This window comes from Hypanus sabinus, chromosome 18 (assembly GCF_030144855.1).
Source record: "Hypanus sabinus isolate sHypSab1 chromosome 18, sHypSab1.hap1, whole genome shotgun sequence".
NCBI lineage: Eukaryota > Metazoa > Chordata > Chondrichthyes > Myliobatiformes > Dasyatidae > Hypanus > Hypanus sabinus.
In genome coordinates this window covers 37,302,992-37,322,935 of record NC_082723.1, presented here as the reverse complement: position 1 = coordinate 37,322,935, position 19,944 = coordinate 37,302,992, and the positions used below count along the sequence as shown (strand labels likewise).

The following is a 19,944-nucleotide window of genomic DNA, read 5'->3' as shown; positions in this document are numbered from 1 at the left end:
GAGTGTCAAAACTTAAGCTGCTCCCCTACTCGCTACAGACTTAAGGTTAAAAATTATCCTGTATCTGAGGGTGGATCCTGAGTCAGAAGATTATAGGTTCAAATTCCACAACAATGACTCGACTCACACTACTGGTGATGTTCTGAGGGAAGGCTACCATCTTTGGGTGAGAGATGAAGCTAAGACACTCATCTAGTCTCTCAGATGTCAAGCTATTTTGAAGAGTGAGGGAGTTAACAATGGTATTAGCTCGCATTGCTAAAACACAATATCTCATTACACTCACACTATTTCTTTTGGGAGTCTGTGGTCTTCTATAGACAGCAATGTAATCATTTACAGAGTTTCTGAACACCCAGAGGACATGGAAAATGTGACATAAATGTAATTGTTTTCTTCGGAGGCTGCCTGATCTGCTGCTTTTTATTTCAGGTTCCTAACATGCTGATTTTAGTGTCTTTTCAATTAAGGTTCACCCCCCCCCCCCCCCCAATTTGCACCCCAGTGAATTGTCAAATAGATATTATCATGGGGAAAAAGTGTCCTGATGTACTTAACTCTGAAAGAATACTTTCTAAAGTATAACATGGTTGTCATCACCCCAACCTCTTGGCCTTTTGTAAAGTTAGAGATTTTCCAGTACTCACCAAATACTGGGCCTTTGGGACAGTGTAATCCCCCACCTGATCTTTGGAGATGGGATTCAAAGGTACTTCCCAGCGTGCTGCTTTTCGAAAGGAACCCACTGTCTGATAAGAGGAAGTCACTTATCAAGTTTGAAAATAGGAAGCATCTTGTTCATGAGACAGGTGAGAACTAAGGTGACAAGCCAGATATTTAGAAATAGTATATATAGTACATACAAATACACAAGTATAAAGACACAGAGAAAGTCAAATATACGGAATTAGACAAGTACACTCAAGGAGACAAGGACATCCAGACAAGCAAAAGGACTTGTACACACAAGTCAAATAAGTATGTACGAACAGAATGTGGTGCAAGCTGTTTTAAGTGGACATAAGGTAGATAAATCATAGAAGGCAAACACCAACACACACACACACACACACACACACGCGCGCACAAGTGAAAGTAAGCAGACATGTTTGTGACCACTGTGCATGTGGTCACTTACACACATCCCAAGAGAAAAGGACTTAGGAAGGTAATCACAGTAAGGGGTGGACAGATGTACTGAGATGGACAGACATATTCACTTTGCACTTACAGAGATGAGAACAAATAGTCCAGTGCAAAGTCCATTTATTAGAAGCATAGGAAATTAAAGGCTCAAGTTTTGTGAAAATCCCAGTGCAACATTGTTAAAGTATAAAGAAAGGGATTAGGGAATTTAACAAGATCACATTAAACAGATCTGAGGACAGCCACTAACTGTCTGACTAAATTTGCTTTTAGCTGGTTAAAGTGACTTTGACGTCTACTTCAATTCCAAAGCAGAAGTCACCATCTTAAGACCTCAAGACATAGGAGCAGAATTAGGCATCTGGCCCATCGAGTCTTCTCCACCATTAAATCACGGCTGATACTTTTTTTGTTATCTCCTCCTCACCCCCAGTTCCCAGCCTTCTCCCCGTAACCTTTGATGCCGTATCCAATCAAGAACCTATGCCTCTCTTTAAATACACCCAACGACCTGGCCTCAGGCAGCAGAGATTAAAAAGTCAAAATAAATGTAAATAAAACTAGATAATCAGAACAACCTAGCCCTACAAGTCTGCAAGATGAAAGAATTGGTGTTGACCTTTGGGGGAGGGGGTTGAGGTGATAGTTGACAGCTTCAAGTTCCACTGCATCTATGTCATCAGCAAACTCACTTGGTCCCTTTACATGGACGACAGTACTTAAGCTAATTTGCTTTCTTAAGCACTTAAGATTTGGCATGTCCACAAGAATTCCCTTGTACTTCTACAGATGTGCTACAGAAAGTATTCTGATGAGTTACATCTCAATCTAGAATAGCAGCTGCTCTGCTTTTGACCAATGGAACCTGCAGAGAATGGTAAACTGAATCCAGTCTATCATAGGCTAGTCACTTCCATCCAGTCCATCTTCATGCTGCAACGCTACAGCAAGGTCATTAGTATCACCAAGGATGTTTACTGCCCTGGCCTTCGTTTCTCTCACCTACCTTTTGGGAGAAGAGACAAGAGCTTGAAATCCTGGGTGTACAGATAAAGAATAGCTTCTTCCCCACTGCTATAAAACTTCTGAACCAATCAGTTCTTTCACAAGCTCGTCCTGCTGATGTAGCCACACTCTTGTACTTTTGACTCTGCCAGTTGTTCCATTACCGTTTAACCATTTTATCATTTGTTTGAACTACTTCAGATTGCACGACAACCTTTGCGCCATTCTGCTGTTTTGTGCACGTTGTAGCAATGAGAAACACAATGCACACTGTTTATGCTGTGAGCTTTATGCAAACAAGGAATTGCATTACATCCTGGTGTATATGACAATAATGTAATCTAATCTATTAACATCTAAGCAAAAGCTAAACTCCATCATCTCACTTAAATTATCACTTCTATTTACTATACTACTTTAGACAAGGTGAAACATAATTCAATGTACAAAACTCTGACCAGATTTCAGCTCAGAGTTGTTATCAGAGATTAAGATTCACTCAGATTAATTATGAATCCAATTTTTTCTTGGCTCCACTTCATTTCCTGCTCTACTTACAATGCATTGGAAAGAAATAGCTTAATTAAAATGATCCTGATGTAGCCAGCTCTCCTACTTTCAACTGACTAGCATGTGTTTTGCGTGACTTCCTTCTGAACCCTCCTCAGAAATTCATAAAACAATTTCCAACAATGATGAACTGTTTTTATCATCAATATTATTTTCATTGCTAGGCCACATATGAAAACAATTAAAAGGTTCAATGTAATCCAGTTCAAAGCATTTGATTTTAAACAAGTTCTATTCCAAATCAAACACCATCCTAACTTGAACATATGTTGCCCAGTGTTCTTCACCACTGTGATGCAGTCCTGAATCCTTCCATAGTGGAAGCATCTTTGTCAGCTGGACTGTAACAATGTATTACCAACGTTTCTAAATCATACTGCTCCTTGAACCTGAAGCATTTATGTTTCTATTCTACCTCAATAACTCCAAATTCCATTAGTATCCAGTCTATTATACCAGTCTTGAATATATTACTTGACTGAGCACACAGAGCCAACTAGTAGTGAGGAATTCAAATAATTCCTATCTGTGTGGAAATTTCTTATTTCAAATCTAAATTATCTTGTTATCCTCACCAAAAATACACTCTATGCACTCACTCTGTTAAGGCTGTCAAGAATTTCTGTGCATTTCAATGAGATTTCTCTTTTTTTAAAAAAAAGAGGAGATAAGCCTGTTCTATTTTCTCTTGATTAAAAGAAGTCTACTATCAAAAGAATGAATGGGTTTTCTGTACAAACCTCCTGCCATTTTACTTGATTTCAGTATATTTCTCCCATTCATTTTTAGCCTTCTTTCCCCAAGTTTATTAGGATTTATATGTGATCTTTGCTTGAAATGTTCAATCCTAAGAAAAAAAAAATCTCACACCCACCAGTTCTGAAACTTCCTCTAGCAAGGTTGCTGGACAGCTAGTAGTTTTCAGGAAAATTACTATGTGTATTCTTAAAGCACCTTTAATGTAATTAAATATCCAAAATGGGAGTGCTACCCAATAAAATTTGACACTCATGCACCCATTAGAGCAGAAGATCAAAGGGGAGGGTGGAAGGGAGGAAAGAATACATAGCATGAGGAGAAAGCCTTAGCACATCTGCCAATGGTAGAGCAATCACAATCACAGGTGCTCAATAAGCAACAACTGAAGCTGCTCACATTCCTTGGTGAATGGTTTTGGATTAGGGGCATGGTATTGGAAAGCTGGAGGTGAAGATGGAAAGTGGGAGGGTTGAGGTCATCTTGGGATTTGAAAACAAAGGGAACAGCTTCGAAAGGTGTGTCAGTCACACACTCAAGGAAGTCTGCAGATGCTGGAATTCCAAAGCAACACACACACAAAATGCTGGAGGAATTCAGCAGATCAGGCAACATCCATGGAAAAAAAAGGTCGACGTTTCAGGCTGAGACACTTCCTTAGGACTAAGGAAGGGAGAAGATGCCAGAATAAAAAGGTGTGGTGGGGGAAAGAAAGATGCAAGCTAGAAGGTGATAGGTAAAGCCAGGTGGGTGGGAAAAGTCAAGGATTGGAGAGGAAAGAATCTGATAGGAGAGGAGGCTGGACCATAGCCAGGTGAGAAAGTGAAAGGTCAGAGTGGGGAATGGGGAAGGTGGTGGGGGTGAAGGAGAGAATTTTGTTCACCGGAAGGAGAAATCAAAATTCATGCCATCAAGTTGGAGGATACCCAGATGGAATACAAGTTGTTCCTCCTCCACCCAGAGGGTGGCCTCATCTTAGTACTAGAGGTGGCCATGGATCGACATGTCAGAATGGAAATGGGAATCAGAATTGAAATGTTTGGCCACCAGAAGTCCTGCTTGTAACAGATGGTGCAGAGGTGCTTGACAAAGCGGGTCCCCAATTTACAATGAGTCTCACCAATGTACAGGAGCCGCATCAGGAACATCGGACACAATAGACAACCCCAGCAGGTTCGCAGGTGAAGTGTTGCCTAACCTGGAAAGACTGTTTGGGGCCCCTAATGGAGTTGAGGGAGGTGGTGTATGGACAGGTGTACTACTTAGGCCACTTGCAGGGATAGTACCTGGAGGGAGACTAGTGGGGGTGGACAAGTGGACAAGAGAATCGCGGAGGGAGCTATTCCTGTGGAAAGCGGAGTGGGGGGGGGGGGGTAAAGATATGTTTAGTTGTAGGATCCCTTTGGTGATGGCGGAATCTGTGGAGGAAATGTATTGGATGTGGAGGCTGATGGGGTAGTAGATGAAGACGAGAGGGACTCTATCTCTGTTAAGGCAGCAGGAAGATGGAGTGAGCATGGATGTACAAGAAATGGAGGAGATGCAGCTGAGGGTAGTGTCAACAGTGGAGGGAGGAAAGCTCCATTCTTTAAAGGAGGAGGATACCTTTGATGTTCTGGAGTAGATGTGGTGAAGGCAAAGAAACTGAGAAAAAGGAACAGTATTTTTACAGGAGATAGGGTGGGAAGAGGTATAGTCAAGATAACTGTGGAAATCAGTAGATTAAAAAAAGTTGGTTGACAGTTTATCTCCAGAGTGAAGACAGAGTTTGAGAAAGGGGAGGGAGGTGTCAGAGATAGACCAAGTGAATTTATGGGAAAGGTGAAAGTTAGAGGCATATAAAACTGATGAACTCAGCATGAATGCATGAAGCAGTCTTCAATGTAGCAGAGGAAGAGTTAGGGAGTACAACGGGGGAAGGCTTCAAACATAGACTATTCTACATAGGCAACGAAGAGGCAGGCACAGCTTGGGCCCATGTGAGTCCCCACGGCTACCCCTCAAGTTTGGAGAAAGTGGAAAAATTGTTTAGGGTGAGGACCAGTTGTGTCAGATGGAGGAGGGAGGTGTTGGAGGGGGAATTGGTTGGTTCTTCTGTCAAGAAAGAAGCCGAGAGTTTTGAGACCTTCTTGATGGGGAATAGGAGTGTATAGGGACTCAACATCCATGGCAAAGATGAGGTGGTCAGGGCCAGAGAATTGAAAGTTAGTGAGGGGATTGGTAACATGAGAAGTGTCACAAATATAGGTGGGAAGGGACTGAACCAAGGAGGATAGAATGGTACCGAGCTATGAGGACACGAGTTCAGTGGGGCAGAGACAATCAGCCTACCTGGACAGTGTGCTTTGTGGATCTCGGGTAGGAGGTAGAAATGAGCAGTGCAGGGTAAGGGAACTATGAGTTCAGTGGCGGTGGTTGGAGTTCCCGAGAGTGGGTGAGGTCAGTGATGATGTCAGAGACAGTTTTCTGATTGTGAGGAGTGGGGTCCTCCTCAAAGGGTAGCTGTGATGAGGTTTCTGGTCTCAGCAACATAAAGGTCAGTGCACTACACTACAACAGCACACCACTTGTGGGTTTGACAGTAAGGTTGGGATTGGTGCAGAGAAAGTGAAGGGTAGTGCATTTAGAAGGGCTAAGGTTGGAGGAGGAGAGAGGAGTGCTGAAGTCAATGCGGTTGATGCCTCATAAACAATTTGAGATGAAAAGATCCAAAGCAGGCAGAGAACAAGAGAAGGCTGTGCAAGAAGAGAAGGAGGGTTGAAGATGGGAGAAGGGGACATCAGCATGGGGTGTAGAATCCTTGTCCAAGAAACGGGCTCAATGGAAGGAGAAATCGATGTCGTGGCAGGCATGGAACTCACTGAGGTGCGGGCAAAGGTGAGGCTCTTACTGATGACATAACTTTCTGCTTCAGAGAGGAGGAGATCAGACACAGCAAGGATGAGAGTGGGATCAAAGGGGGGGAAAGATAGCTGATGGTGTCAGAGGAGAGAGGAGGGTGTTCAGGGAAGGTGGGGTGGGAGGAAAATGGAGGCGCCAAGGACTCACTAGCTGACAGTGGGGTCTGAGAGTTTGGACAACTGCAAGCTTATAGAGTGTAAGAGGCAGAAGTTGAGCAGAAGTAGATGGGATTCCTCATTATCAGAGCCAATAAGAATGGAAGAAACGGTATAGCTTTCCTCAAAAGCTAACTTACTCTGTGTCCCCCTGGTGGTACAAGCTCATTATTTTAGAAATTACAAGGAAGATTCAATTCTACAGTGTTGTTGGATCTCATGGCACTACAGTAGGATTATTTACAAGTTCACCATCTCACCATACACTTCGGCATGATAGGCATATCTAGAGCACTACCACCATACAGACGTTGGGTGGGTGAGTGAGGGAGGTAAAAAGGCTGGGTGATACTAGGAGTGCAATCTGCAAAAGCTGGTACCAATTCTAAATGCCAACAATAAGTTCTGCAACAGGAAATATGAAGCTGATGTAAGACACAGCAGGAAACAAACAATTATCAATATAATTTAATAGACCCTGCTCACTTTAGAGTTCACACCAATAGCAACACAAACAGGTGTAGCAAAAAATTAAATCTATAAAATGAACACTAGTGGCTGTGCCAATGCAGTTTATTTTCCTCTGTAGAATATCAGAGTAATGTTTTAGCCAAATGGCATTACTTTTGCCTTTAAATGAGAAGGTATAAGAGTTCACACTGTTGGAAGTCCCTGAGAATGGAGCTCATGCTCTGGGTGCCATCCTCCAGAAGGATATACTCACTCTCGATGGATATGGGTGAACCTATTCCACCCTGCAAGTCCATAACACCTTCCCACAGTAATAGGACTAACCCTACTCCACCCCAATGAGCTCACAATAGGTGACATAGCACAGACGGAGCAATCACGTCAAGGCCTATCAGACTATATTACAAGTGCAACAACACTCGCACCTTACTGATTATTAATCAGTCTAAACCCTTCAGGAGTTAAAAGATTACCAGCTAAAGTGGTCATAATCTTCTTTTGCTTCATTAGTAACTTGGAAAGTCTCAAATAGAGTTTCATTAGGGAATTAATTATTTCATATTTCCTCACCTGTAGCAGTCTCATGTTTATTGTGAAGTCTCCAGCAAGCAACTGATCTCGAATCAAACTGCAAAAAAAATTATCGCAACAGCTTTTACTACTTACAATAATTACTTTTAAAAAAAACTATCATGACATCATTTATACTTAATCAGACAAAAACATTATAATGATGTCTGGAATTATTTAAATATACTTAAGTATGTTTATTGAATATACTCATATATTCAACTTGCTTGAAGTAATTTGTAAAGTTCACCCAGTTTCAACTCAGCTGTACACATAGCATTCTCTCCAACTAATTAAAGGAAATTTGTTCATATGCGAAATAACTCATTTATCTGATGTGCAGATTACCCTGTCACACTGCGAAGTTCATTTTCTACTTCTCATTCCTTCTATCAGTTAAATACTTGTAAACTTCCACAGCTTTAGAATATCCCAAATGCTTTACAGTTCATGAAGAACTCCTGCTATAGAACAGGAAGTATGGAAACAACCTTAACACAGCAGTATCTTATGAACAGAAATAAGTCAATGACCACATAAAAGGTACCAGTCACACTGGGTGAAAGATAAATATTCAACAGGATAACCAGAAAAGACCTGCTTATGAAATAATGCAACAAAGGGTTTAGTGCAGGGAAAAGTGGGGGGGGGGGGGGGGGGTCATCCAAATAGTTAGGCATCCTCTCAGTAACAAATTGGGCTCAAGCTCATAAAATGTGACTCACAAACTCGCTCACAGATAGGACCCACAGTAGATGCAGGAACTGAGCTTAAGAAACTCTTGAAAAAGATAAATTCTCAAAGCTTTGAGGGATCACTAGATATAATTTTGAAAGAACTGGCACAGGAAGTATGAGTGAATGTTACTGCTGCTGCTCTTCAATATACAACATTTGTTGAAGAGAGTCTGCAATATACAAGCTTGAATGGACTGTTCTGAAATTTAGTACCCTGACAATCCGTGCCCACAATCTCAGGCTCCTACCCTAGCAAATAACATGAAAGAGCTTAAAGAAACAAACCAGGTTATTCCAGTGAATTTGACCGACGGACAGCCTCGATTAACCTCACGTTGAAATATGTTGGCTTGAAAAGAAAGCGCTGCATCTTTTATAAAGCACAATGACTCTCACAGGTCAGAAAAATGATGGATTTTGCAACTTACGTCAACATGGCACAGCAAACTAGGATGAGGAAATCAAATCTGTCAACGTCAGAGAAGAGGGAATCCCATATTCGGATAACGTCAGGAAGAAGGAACTCCTGTGATAGCAGTAGTGTGAGCCAGCGAAAGGCAAAAAATTGTGGTTTGATATTCTGCTCTTGCTGGAATGCAAAATGTAAAAACACGTGAAGCATTGGCCTGAGTTATCCAATTACACAATATTCACAGTGCAAATACAAGCTATTACATTTCCATAGAATTAATGGCTCCCATAGGCCTCCTCTATTGCACTTTCAATTTCATGAGTAAAACATACAATACACTTGGTATCCTTTTCAGGCTTGCCTTTAACTGATTCTATGCCATTTATCTCACCTACCTACAGCACATATTATATTTATTTGTTTTGGATATACAGTGTAGATCAAGTCCTTCTGGCCCACCCACACATGCAGCCCAGCAACCTACCAATTCAACCCCAGTTTAATCACAGGAGAATTTCTAATGACCAATTGACCTACTAACTGGCATGTCTTTGGACTGAGGGAGGGAACCGGACCATTCGGGGGAAACCCATGTGCACACTGGAAGAACGCAAAACTTACTTGCAGAGGACAGTGCAATTGAGCGTTGAACTGTGACTTCCTGAGCTGTAAGTAGCAACATGTTAACTGCTAGATGCTACCATGTTGAAGGTTCTATATAAATACAAGCTGTTGTTGTTCATAACGGATCTCCCATGGGTTTACTCACACTTGGTCAGATAATACACTTGATAGGGCATTAGTGTTAAAGCATGTATGCAAAATGCACTGTTCTTTTTAGCAGTAACAATGCCCCTGAGACCACTGAATCTGATTGTGAAATGATAGGATGCTGAAGTAGATTAACATTTTGTTGTTTGATGGGAGATGTCTGTGAATTGGCAAATAAAGAAATGCTTACATTCATTGTATTTCTCACCATTACAAGACATCACTCTTAAAAAAATTGGCCATATTTCAACATCCTGAGGTGATGAAAGGCATTTGTATGTAAATATTTCTTTTCAGTCTCCTTGGATCACTTATTTCCCCAAATATGTACAAGTTTTCCTAAAATGGTGTCCTATTCCCTCTCTGCTTAACAAAGTCAACACTAAATGTTCAGTGTATTTTCTCTTTAAAAAAGCCTTTGTTTATTTTCTGATACTTATCTCTCTCTTTGAAGCTTATTATTGGGAGTTTTGTTAGCATAATCATTTACATTTGTAATACAAGTACATTGAAGCGTACAAGGAGAGTTATCAATAAAAGTTTGACACCCAACTACTAAGAGAATGATAAAAGAGGAAGAAAAAGAGATTTTAAGAAGCGTCTTAAAAAGAGGAGGGTGAGGGCAAAGGACATGAGAGTCTAGGGTTTATATGGCTGAAGGCAAATCTACTGATGATTCAGTGAGGCGAATGAGAAATGTGTAATGAGCCTGAAATCTCAGAAAGCGGGAGTGTGGATTCAAAGACTTTATGGAGGAGCAAGACGATGGATGCTTTTGAAAATAAAGTTTTAAATTTTAAAATTAAGGACATGCCAGACCAGTAGCTAATGTCAGTCAATGAGAGCACAAGGTATGATGGATGAATGGTTTGAAACACTCTCCACCATTCAGTCTTATTTGTCTTAATACACCTTTTCGTACCAGTTTGAGATACAGATCCATGTCTTTCTCCTTCAGTGTAGAGTAAACTTTCTCCATTTTACAAGTGATCCCACACTGCGAGTCATCTAGGCTCTTGATGAAATTGTCCCTGATCTCTGACATCAGGTTTGTAAAACAGAAAAATGTGTCTGCTTCTGCATGTTCTGGATAATTCAGGGAAACAAAGAAAAACATAAAACAGGCAGAATTCCATTTTTCCCCACATTTCTAACTGGAAAAAAAATATGTACACAACAATAACTTGCATCCCTGTAATGGCCTTAACATTGCAAAATGTTCTAGAGCTAGAATTTAACACTGAACCTTATAAGGAAGCAGCAAGGCAAATGAGCAAAAGTTTAGTCAGACAGATTTTTTAATGAAATATTTTGATTTAAATAAAGATGGAAAGGCAAAGAATTTTGGGGTGGAAAGGCAATTCTACACTAGTTCAATTCAAAGATGACTTGATACCAGAATTTGAGGAATTCTAATATCTCAAGAGTTACAGGGCTGGAAGAGATTACAGAGACGGGAAAGGTGGTTGAGGGTGGTAGTGATGAAGCCTTAGAAGGATAAGAAAGTTAAAATAAAAATCCTAAAATTGAAGTGTTGCACACGCTGTATATAGCATCCAAATCAACAAACAAATGGAAAACATTTCATCATTTGATAGCTTCTATAGCCACAGACTGGGAATGGAGCAGCATCAATTTAATATCAATGTTGTGTTATGTGGTTATGGATATTGCAATAGTCCCCAAGCTACTAATTTGTACATAGGGGGTAAATAATGAAACCATTCAGGGCCCTTGTTCTGAAACTGCCAGTGACCCCTGCTAAGAAACACATGTTCAGGAAGGAGAGTGTGATTCAGTTATTGAACCCTTCCATAAACAGCTCACCAATATACATTGACAAACATTTGGATTGAATGAAAAATCAAAGACCATAAAAATTCCTAAAAAAAACTTTTTAGAGTTCTAAGAATATGAAATGCACTACTACAGTGTGACTGTTGATGAAAATATTCTGGATGCCAGTTCAGGGAAAGGTGTGAAAGCACTTTAAGGACAAATTTATAGAAAGGCATATTGAAATAAAGTGGAATGAGAGGAGGGTTATACAGAGCACCTAGTTATTCTTGGGAAGGAAAGGGATTTCAAGGGGAAGTAGAATCGGCTTACTTTTGTTTGACAATAACTTGAGAAGAGATCTCACTGAAATGTTTAAAGTTCTTGGTAGCCTAACAGACTGATTGCTAAGAGTTTGATTTTCATAAACAGAGAGTGCAAATCAGATGATTTTCAGAACCAAGGTGTTTCCACAAAGTGAGTTGGAATCTTTGGAATTTCCCACTGCCAGTGAGCTGAGAGTTCTCAGTCACAATGTAAAGGATAACAGAGATTTGGATACCAATGAAATCAAGAGTTATTGGGACAGAATTGAATGCACAGTGGGCTTAAGGAGCCATATGAAATAATAGTATTTGTATTTATTATTTCTTACAATACTGCTTATATTAGTTAGTTAAAATAATCCATTCCTGTGGCATAAATTTGTTCAAATATTTTGGTCCCATCCACCAAGTGCGATGGAAAATGGATGAAATCCATTTAAAGAGGAGGAAAGTAGGAACAGGACAAGTAGTTCATAACAACGTATCATTCATTAATCCTGTGGTTTTCATGTCATGACAGAAGCCTCAGAACCTCACCTTTCCACTCTGTGTTCGGATCGGTAGCAAAGGTATAGTAAATTGGACCCACAATCTCATTCATGCCCTGTACATAAGCGATTCCTGGGTTCAGCTTGGCATAAATGAATAGGATTCTCTCAACCACCTCCCAGTGAGCCTCGCAGCCATTGGGAAGCACTTCATATTCATTGGCAGAGGTGGTTTTGCGAGGGGAGCAAACCTATTGAAAGGGGAAAAATATCCAGGAACTAACTGGAGATGAAAATCCAATTAACATTTTGGCACAGCAGTATACAGAATAAGCAAACTAATTTAAATGAATTGAAACTATCTGCTGGCAGATACCATTTAGACACAACTGCACCAGGCAATACAGACAAATGAAACTTTAATAAATTTAAAAAAGTTATCAACAAAGTTTAAAATTTCTTTAATCACTGAGAAAAAGTGCCAACAAGATTAAATTGAGCAGGAAACAGCTGATGCAAATGCAAGTTCTTGCCTGGCTGAATCAATTATTAGAAGTATAACAATTATTTCATAATACAGATCTTACATTTGTGACACCACTCCGATTATGTGCAACTGTCTGGGATTTCAAGGTGGTTTGCTCTACCCGCTTTCGAAGTGTTTCAAATTCATTTTGGGGATCCATAATCAGAAGGCATGGATAGTCAGTGGGCCGCTGGAAAAATGCCATGTCTGGATATAGTCGTCTGAAAAAGAGGAATTAGATGGAGTGAGTTAGAGACAGTTTAAAAATAATTCCTTCACTTCAACTTAAAGTACAAAAAAGTTAATTTTCTAATCTCTTCTACTTTTTTTTCTATATATACCATACACTTTCATGACTCCTATACATTATTCATGCAAAGTTAGGAACCCAAATTCGCACCAGAACATCAGAAAAATCTTAAGTGGGCTTGACCACCCACACAATGTTGGAATTACTGATTAGGATTTCATGAAGCACAATAGCAAGCTGAAACATTTAAATTCAATCCAAGGCTACATAAATTTTGTTTAAATTTCCCCGAGTTTAAGATACAGCCCATGACTGTGCTGCAACACACAGCTCGAACCATATCATCAAGTTCGCTGATGACACGACCGTGGTGGGTCTCATCAGCAAGAACGACGAGTCAGCTTACAGAGAGGAGGTGCAGCGGCTAATGGACTGGTGCAGAGCCAACAACCTGTCTCTGAATGTGAGCAAAACAAAAGAGATGGTTGTTGACTTCAGGAGGGCACAGAGTGACCACTCCCCGCTGAACATTGACGGCTCCTTGGTAGAGATCATAAACAGCACCAAATTTCTTGGTGTTCACCTGACGGAGAATCTCACCTGGTCCCTCAACACCAGCTCCATAGCAAAGAAAGCCCAGCAGCGTCTCTACTTTCTGCCAAGACCCCCCCCCCCCCCCCATCCTCATCACATTCTACAGGAGCATCCTGAGCAGCTGCGTCACTGCCTGGTTCAGAAATTGCACCATCTCGGATCGCAAGACCCTGCAGCGGATAGTGAGGTCAGCTGAGAAGATCATCGGGGTCTCTCTTCCCACCATCATGGACATTTACACTACACGCTGCATCCGCAAAGGAAACAGCATTATGAAGGACCCCATGCACCCCTCTTACAATCTCTTCTCCCTCCTGCCGTCTGGGAAAAGGCTCCAAAGCATTCGGGCTCTCACGGCCAGACTATGTAACAGTTTCTTCATCCAAGCTATCAGACTCCTCAATACCCAGAGCCTGGACTGACACCTTGCCCTATTGTCCTGTTTATGATTTATTGTAATGCCTGCACTGTTTTTGGGCACTTTATGTAGTCCTGTGTAGGTCTGTAGTCTAGCATAGCTTTCTCTGTGTTGATTTTTTTTTTTTTACATAGTTCAGTCTAGTTTTTGTTCTGTTTTGTTTAACACCATGGTCCTGAAAAACGTTGTCTCATTTTTACTATGCACTGTACCAGCAGTTATGGTCGAAATGACAATAAAAGTGACTTGACTTGACTTGATTTGGGCATGATGAAACTAAAAACACAAGAGATTGTGCAGATCCTGGAAATCCAGAGCAACACATGTAGCATGCTAGAGGAACTCAACAGGTCTGGCAGCATCTATGGAAAGGAATAAACAGTCGACCTTTTGGGCTGAGACAGTTGATCAAATCAAGTTGCTTAAAAATACAGTACATTGAAAAGATTCAACAGGTTTGATACTGAGGGAAAAAAATCCCCAGTAAAGGAATGAAGAATCACAAGGCATTATTTTTAAATTAAAATCAAACCACTTAGAGTTAGATTGGCAAGAACCTTTTACATATTGAGTGCTAGATATCCAGTATAAAATGTTTTCGTTAGGGATCAACTGGAGGATAGATTTTTGTTAGATAAATACAAATAAAGGCTTGAAACACAGGTAGGTAAATAGGGACGACATACAGATCACTGAGATTTAAGTGAAATTTAAGGCGGTCAAGAGGACTGAGTGATCTCCTGTTTCTATATTCCTAAGGCACTACAATTTCAGAGAACTTGCTCTGCACAACCATTCTCAGTTTTAGATGCAAAACAACTGCACATGAAAAATATTTTCTCTCTCACAATCATGTTGGGAATATCCCAAGAAAACGAAAGATGCATCAGTACCAAGTTCTTACTCTTCTTACCGGACATCTTTGTCAATTTGCAGTAGAACCTCGTTGTCTTTAAAGTAAGTGTTCCATTGACTATCAGGGTTTGGATTCAAGGGCTGTTCAGAAAATGAATGGGAAAAGGAAAAATATAATTGTAAGAAAATGCAGGAAACTGGAGCACCTGAAAGAATCCATATGGTCACTGTGCAAATTCCACACAAGATGAGGTTACAATATGGTCCGACTTAATAAAACACTCGTCAGACCTCAAGCTGAAGCACTGCCTGCAAGTCTGGTCACTACAATATAAGAAATACGTGATCGTGCTGCAGACAATGCATGAGAGATTTACCAGGGTGTTGCCTGGAATGGAATATTTTAGTTATGATAAGAGATTGTAAAGACTAGCTCTGGATAGGAGGAGGCAATGAGAGGACATGATTTAGAAATATAGATAAGGTAGACATCAAGAAGCACACCCCCTTATCATAGATGAATAAAACTGCAATACATAAGTTTAAGGTAAAGTGGGGGTGGGGGAGAGAAAGAGATTTGGAGGGGATTCAAAGACGATCTCCTTCACTCAGAAAGTGGTACCTGAAATACACTGCAGAATGATGGAAGTAGAGCTGTTGGCAGCACTAAAGAAATGTCTTGACTAATATTTCAACTGGTACTGAAGGCTACAGGCCAAGCGTTGGAAGATGGGATCAATATAGATTTGTGATCAGCATGGACATGGTGGCCAAATGGCCTGTTCACATCTGTATAACTGATTCTAGAAAAGCAGACTGCTGCAGGTGTGCGGAAGCATTACCCCTAGGATCTGGTCTTGGATAGCAGTTAACATATGAAATAAACTGATTAATGAAAGCTGTTTGCCCTCCTGACAAAAAGTAAACAGGGACTCACATGGTCTTCTAACGTGACATCCTCTCGGAAGAAACCCAAATTTGCCCTGGCAATGCCGGGCTGGATGATCATTTCCTTCAAGAACTGTGCATAAATTTCCCTGCAAATCAATACACCCAGTGCAGTCAAATTGAACACAGACCAATCTTTATTCCAGATATCCCAACAAAACATGCTCCCTATGTTATTAAAATCCATCCTGGTGACTGCTCTGCTTCAATTCCTCCTCCTGCTGTAGACAAATATACAAAATACTACACAATCAACTAAAGCCATTTTTGTTTTAATGCTAAATAAGACCAAATTTGCAGGGTGGGTGGCTGTCCTTTTAAGGATATACATAGAAAATAACTGTTGTTAGATGACACTGAAGGGAGGAAGCTTAATTATTGTTTTGGACACATACCAGAAATGTTTCAGCCCTGAAGGAGTCAGCATTTTAACATTACTTTGTGAATCTTAAGGAAAGCAGGATAACTCAAATTAAATTTACAATTCTTTATAAATAGTACAAGAAGATTATGTCACTCCAAAAGCACTAAGCCAGAAAAATAGGCCCAGAGAGAACTAAATGGAAGTTGTTGAAAATAAACTGTATAACAGGTCATAGTCATCCAATACACAACATCCAATTTTGTCTACGTTGGCTTTTTTTGAGAAGGGAATTTGCCCCTTGAAGCAAGGGACAAACACCAGAATCAAAAGCGTAGTTAGTGGGGAAGGAATCACCCTTTTAGCTTTTAGCTCTTTTAGCTCTGCTACTTGACCTTAACAGGAAGTTTATGGAAAGACACACTTTTGAACACTAATCAAAAAGGCTTCACATAATGTCCTCAAGGCACTGAAAAGATAGATAGCAGATTATATTGAGTGCTTCTCTGCACAGACTGTCAATGTGAAGCATACTGTGCAAAAGTCTTAAGCACCCCTAGTTATATATGAGTGCAAGACTTACAGTAACGTAAAAACGAAAAATCCTGAAAACACTCAGCAAGACAGACTACATTGCCAACCTGAAATATTGGCTCTGTTTCCCTCCCCACAAATGGCCATCTCTATTTTTATTTTAAGAGTTCTAGCATCTGCTGTTTCTGCTTTGATTTTTCATTAGCACTTCTTTACCTTTGTTTCTTCAAGGAGGAATTCCACTGAGCCTGCTCTGTGGGAAGGTAATTGAGGAGGATCTAAGTGGAGACAAAACATTTATGGATTAAGAAACAGCTAACAAAATACAACAAGGGTGAATTTTTAATTTGTCTAGAACAGAGAAACAGATCTTGTGGTTCTTTGAGCCAATGGCATTAATTATGCTCCACGAGTCTCCTTCTTCTACCTTATGTAAAACCATTAATATTCCTTCCCTTTTCATGTAATTATCAAACTTTCTCTTAATTATACCTGTGTTATCCCCTTCACTTTTGTCCCACAATTTAGCCACTGTGTGGTTAAAGACATTCCCCATGAATTTCCTATTTTCTATCTAGGTGCCAGTGTTATCTAACTAGCTGGAGTTTCGTCCACTCCTGCTTAGGCAGTTCCCCATCCTATAAGTGAAACACTTTCATGATCATAAAGAATTCTGGACAACAATTTGCAGTTGTATAACTTATTTAATCTGACAAACTTTCAAGGAGCTTATACCAGTATTATCCAAGCATCTGACAAAACAAAAGACATTAAGTCATTTGACCAAAGCCATGGTTACAGAGGTGGGTTTTAGATGCAAACCCTTCGTCTGTTTTGTACAGCCCCTTTTAAATTACACCATATTTATATTACATAAACATTGTAATTTTTAAAAGGACATTTCAGTGGACACTCTGGACAGAGATATATAGGCAGGACCATATTTTAATGCTTGGGCAGACTTGAATCCCAGCCTTACTAACAAGTTTCTATATTTCTGACAGACAAATCTCCTTGAAAAATTTGTTTTCAAATTACCCTTTCACAAACCCAGCATGCACAAATGGCTTCAGAACAAAAACTCCCTCTACGTTCTTGGTGTGGATAGCAATGGAAACTCCCCAATTTCTCTGAATACCTGTTTACAAGTCATTAAAAAGTGGGGGAAGATAGCAAATGACCAGGCAGAGCAACTGCATGCAAGAGTCACATGACAAAACTTCAAGGTACACGTCCAGTGTTGGCAACATAAGTGGGAATTAGAGGTAAATACCATAATAGAAGAGGAAGAGTGGGAGAGGTCTTGGGAGTCGTGGTGTAAATGCTTGAATTGTCCCAATTGGAGGGAATTTGTTTGGAAAATAAGGATGAGGTACTTTAAAACCCCGTTAGTAATATAATTATACGCAGAAAAAAAACAGCAGGCTTTGCTGGAGAGGCTGTGGCCAAGTGGGAAATTTTGCACATATATTCTGGGACTGTTGTTAAGGGGATTTTGGTACAAGATCACTGAGGAAATAGAAAGGATTTTAGATACAAGTATACCCTTTGAACCTAGTCGTTTAATTTTAGGCAACCTCCCGCAATCTGCATTAGAGAAGAATAAACTATACATGTTAAGAGTCTTGATTCTGATTGCTCATAAAAGGATAACTGTCAACTGGCTTAAATCTCACCCACCCACTTCGGAACAATGGATACAGAGACTGAAAGAGGTGAACTGTACGGAAAATATCATTGCAAGTTTACAACCCAAACTCTCTTAAATGCAAACTTACCTTCCAGCAAAGTGAGCGCAGCCCTCCTTCAAATGGAATTCCTGTGAGAAGCAGGTAAAAAGTTCAGACTTGACTAAGAACCATTGTGAAGCACAAAAGAGAAAGAGAACATACTCCTATAATTGTCATAGGGGGACACAGCATGGAAATGGGACCTTTGGGTCAGCTAGCTCATACCAACTATCAGCCACACATTTACACTCAACCTACATTAATTCTAGTTTTACCTTCCTCTTCCAGCAACCACTCCCCTCTGGCCCCCTCCTTTTTCTGTTGTTTTCCTCCCACAATCCAGCCCCCCTCCTTTGTAAGGTTGTAAATTTAGTCAGCTCCATCTCAGACACTAACCTACGAAGTACCCAGGACACCTTTAGGGAGCAGAGTCTCAGAAAGGGAGTAGTGTCTCAGAAAGGCAGCGTCCATTATTAAGGACCTCCAGCACCAGGGCATGCCCTTTTCTCACTGTTACCATCGGGTAGGAGGTACAGAAGCCTGAAGGCACACACTCAGCGATTCAGGAACAGCTTCTTCCCCTCTGCCATCCGATTCCTAAATGGACATTGAAGCTTTGGACGCTACCTCACTTTTTTAATATACAGCATTTGTTTTTGCACATTTGTAATAATCTATTCAATATATGAAATTGATTTACTTGTTTGTTTTTGTTTTGTTTTATTTATTATTTATTTTATTTATTATTATTTATTTTCTCTCTCTGCTAGATTCTGTATTGCATTAAACTGCTGCTGCTAAGTTAACAAATTTCACATCACATGCTGGTGATAATAAACCTGATTCTGATTCCATTATGGTAGCTCTCAGCCCTTCTCCTTCCCCCACCCTCATGACCTGACCACCACCTCTCTCAATTCCCCACCTCCTTCCACTGTCCTCTCCCGTCAGATTCCTCCTTCTGCAGCCCTTCTACCTAACACCTACCAGATTCTCACATTATCCCCAAACCCCACCCACCTTCTCCATCACTTGGTCTCACCCATCACCTGCCAGTTTGTACTCCTCTTCTTCCCTCAACCACCTTTCTGCCCCCTTCCTTTTGATTCCACATGATGCGTCTTGGCCTGAAATGACAACTGTTTATTTCCCTGTAAAGATCCTGCTGACCTGCTGAGTTCCTCCAGTACTCTGTGTGCATTTTCAAGACTTCCAGCAATCTGCAGAATCCCTTGTTGTCTCTTATTTGCCCAATTTCTGGTCAACTCCTCAGAATCTGCCACATCCACACACCAGGGCAATGTACCATTAGCTTACTAACCCACATATCTCTGGGATATGGTAGGAAAGCAGAACACCTGGATGAAACCCATACAATCGGGGGAAAACATGCAAATTCTATGCGGACAGCACCAGAAGTCCGGAGTGTCTTGTCTTGTCCATACTGCACCAACCGCCGCCACTGGGCTATAAACATGCAGGAGCAGTGTGTGGTTAAGTGCCTAGTGAATACAGTTCTCTGGTATTTTGAGAGCAAGATGCATGCTGCCAATGAAATGACATCTGAAAGAAAACCCCATCATTACAGGAAGTCACAAGACCTTAGTAGCTTTATATTAAAGTATTTAGATATAGCATAGTTAG

General features: G+C 40.5%; 1 protein-coding gene across 2 annotated transcripts in view; it reads right to left on the bottom strand.

Annotated features, from left to right (window-relative positions):
• tbc1d13 (TBC1 domain family, member 13) overlaps positions 1 to 19,944 on the bottom strand; it is a 37,381-nt gene that overhangs the window by 12,759 nt on the left and 4,678 nt on the right. The window contains exons 3-12 of one of the 2 annotated variants that reach the window (XM_059994145.1): positions 18,349 to 18,389; positions 16,787 to 16,848; positions 15,665 to 15,764; positions 14,786 to 14,868; positions 12,672 to 12,831; positions 12,134 to 12,335; positions 10,417 to 10,580; positions 8,740 to 8,900; positions 7,575 to 7,632; positions 648 to 749 (exon numbers count right to left, since the gene is read on the bottom strand). In XM_059994145.1, coding sequence (XP_059850128.1) covers positions 648 to 749; positions 7,575 to 7,632; positions 8,740 to 8,900; positions 10,417 to 10,580; positions 12,134 to 12,335; positions 12,672 to 12,831; positions 14,786 to 14,868; positions 15,665 to 15,764; positions 16,787 to 16,848; positions 18,349 to 18,389 — 1,133 coding nt within the window. The remainder of the gene's footprint in view (positions 1 to 647; positions 750 to 7,574; positions 7,633 to 8,739; positions 8,901 to 10,416; positions 10,581 to 12,133; positions 12,336 to 12,671; positions 12,832 to 14,785; positions 14,869 to 15,664; positions 15,765 to 16,786; positions 16,849 to 18,348; positions 18,390 to 19,944) is intronic. The other variant, XM_059994146.1, reaches the window with a different exon arrangement.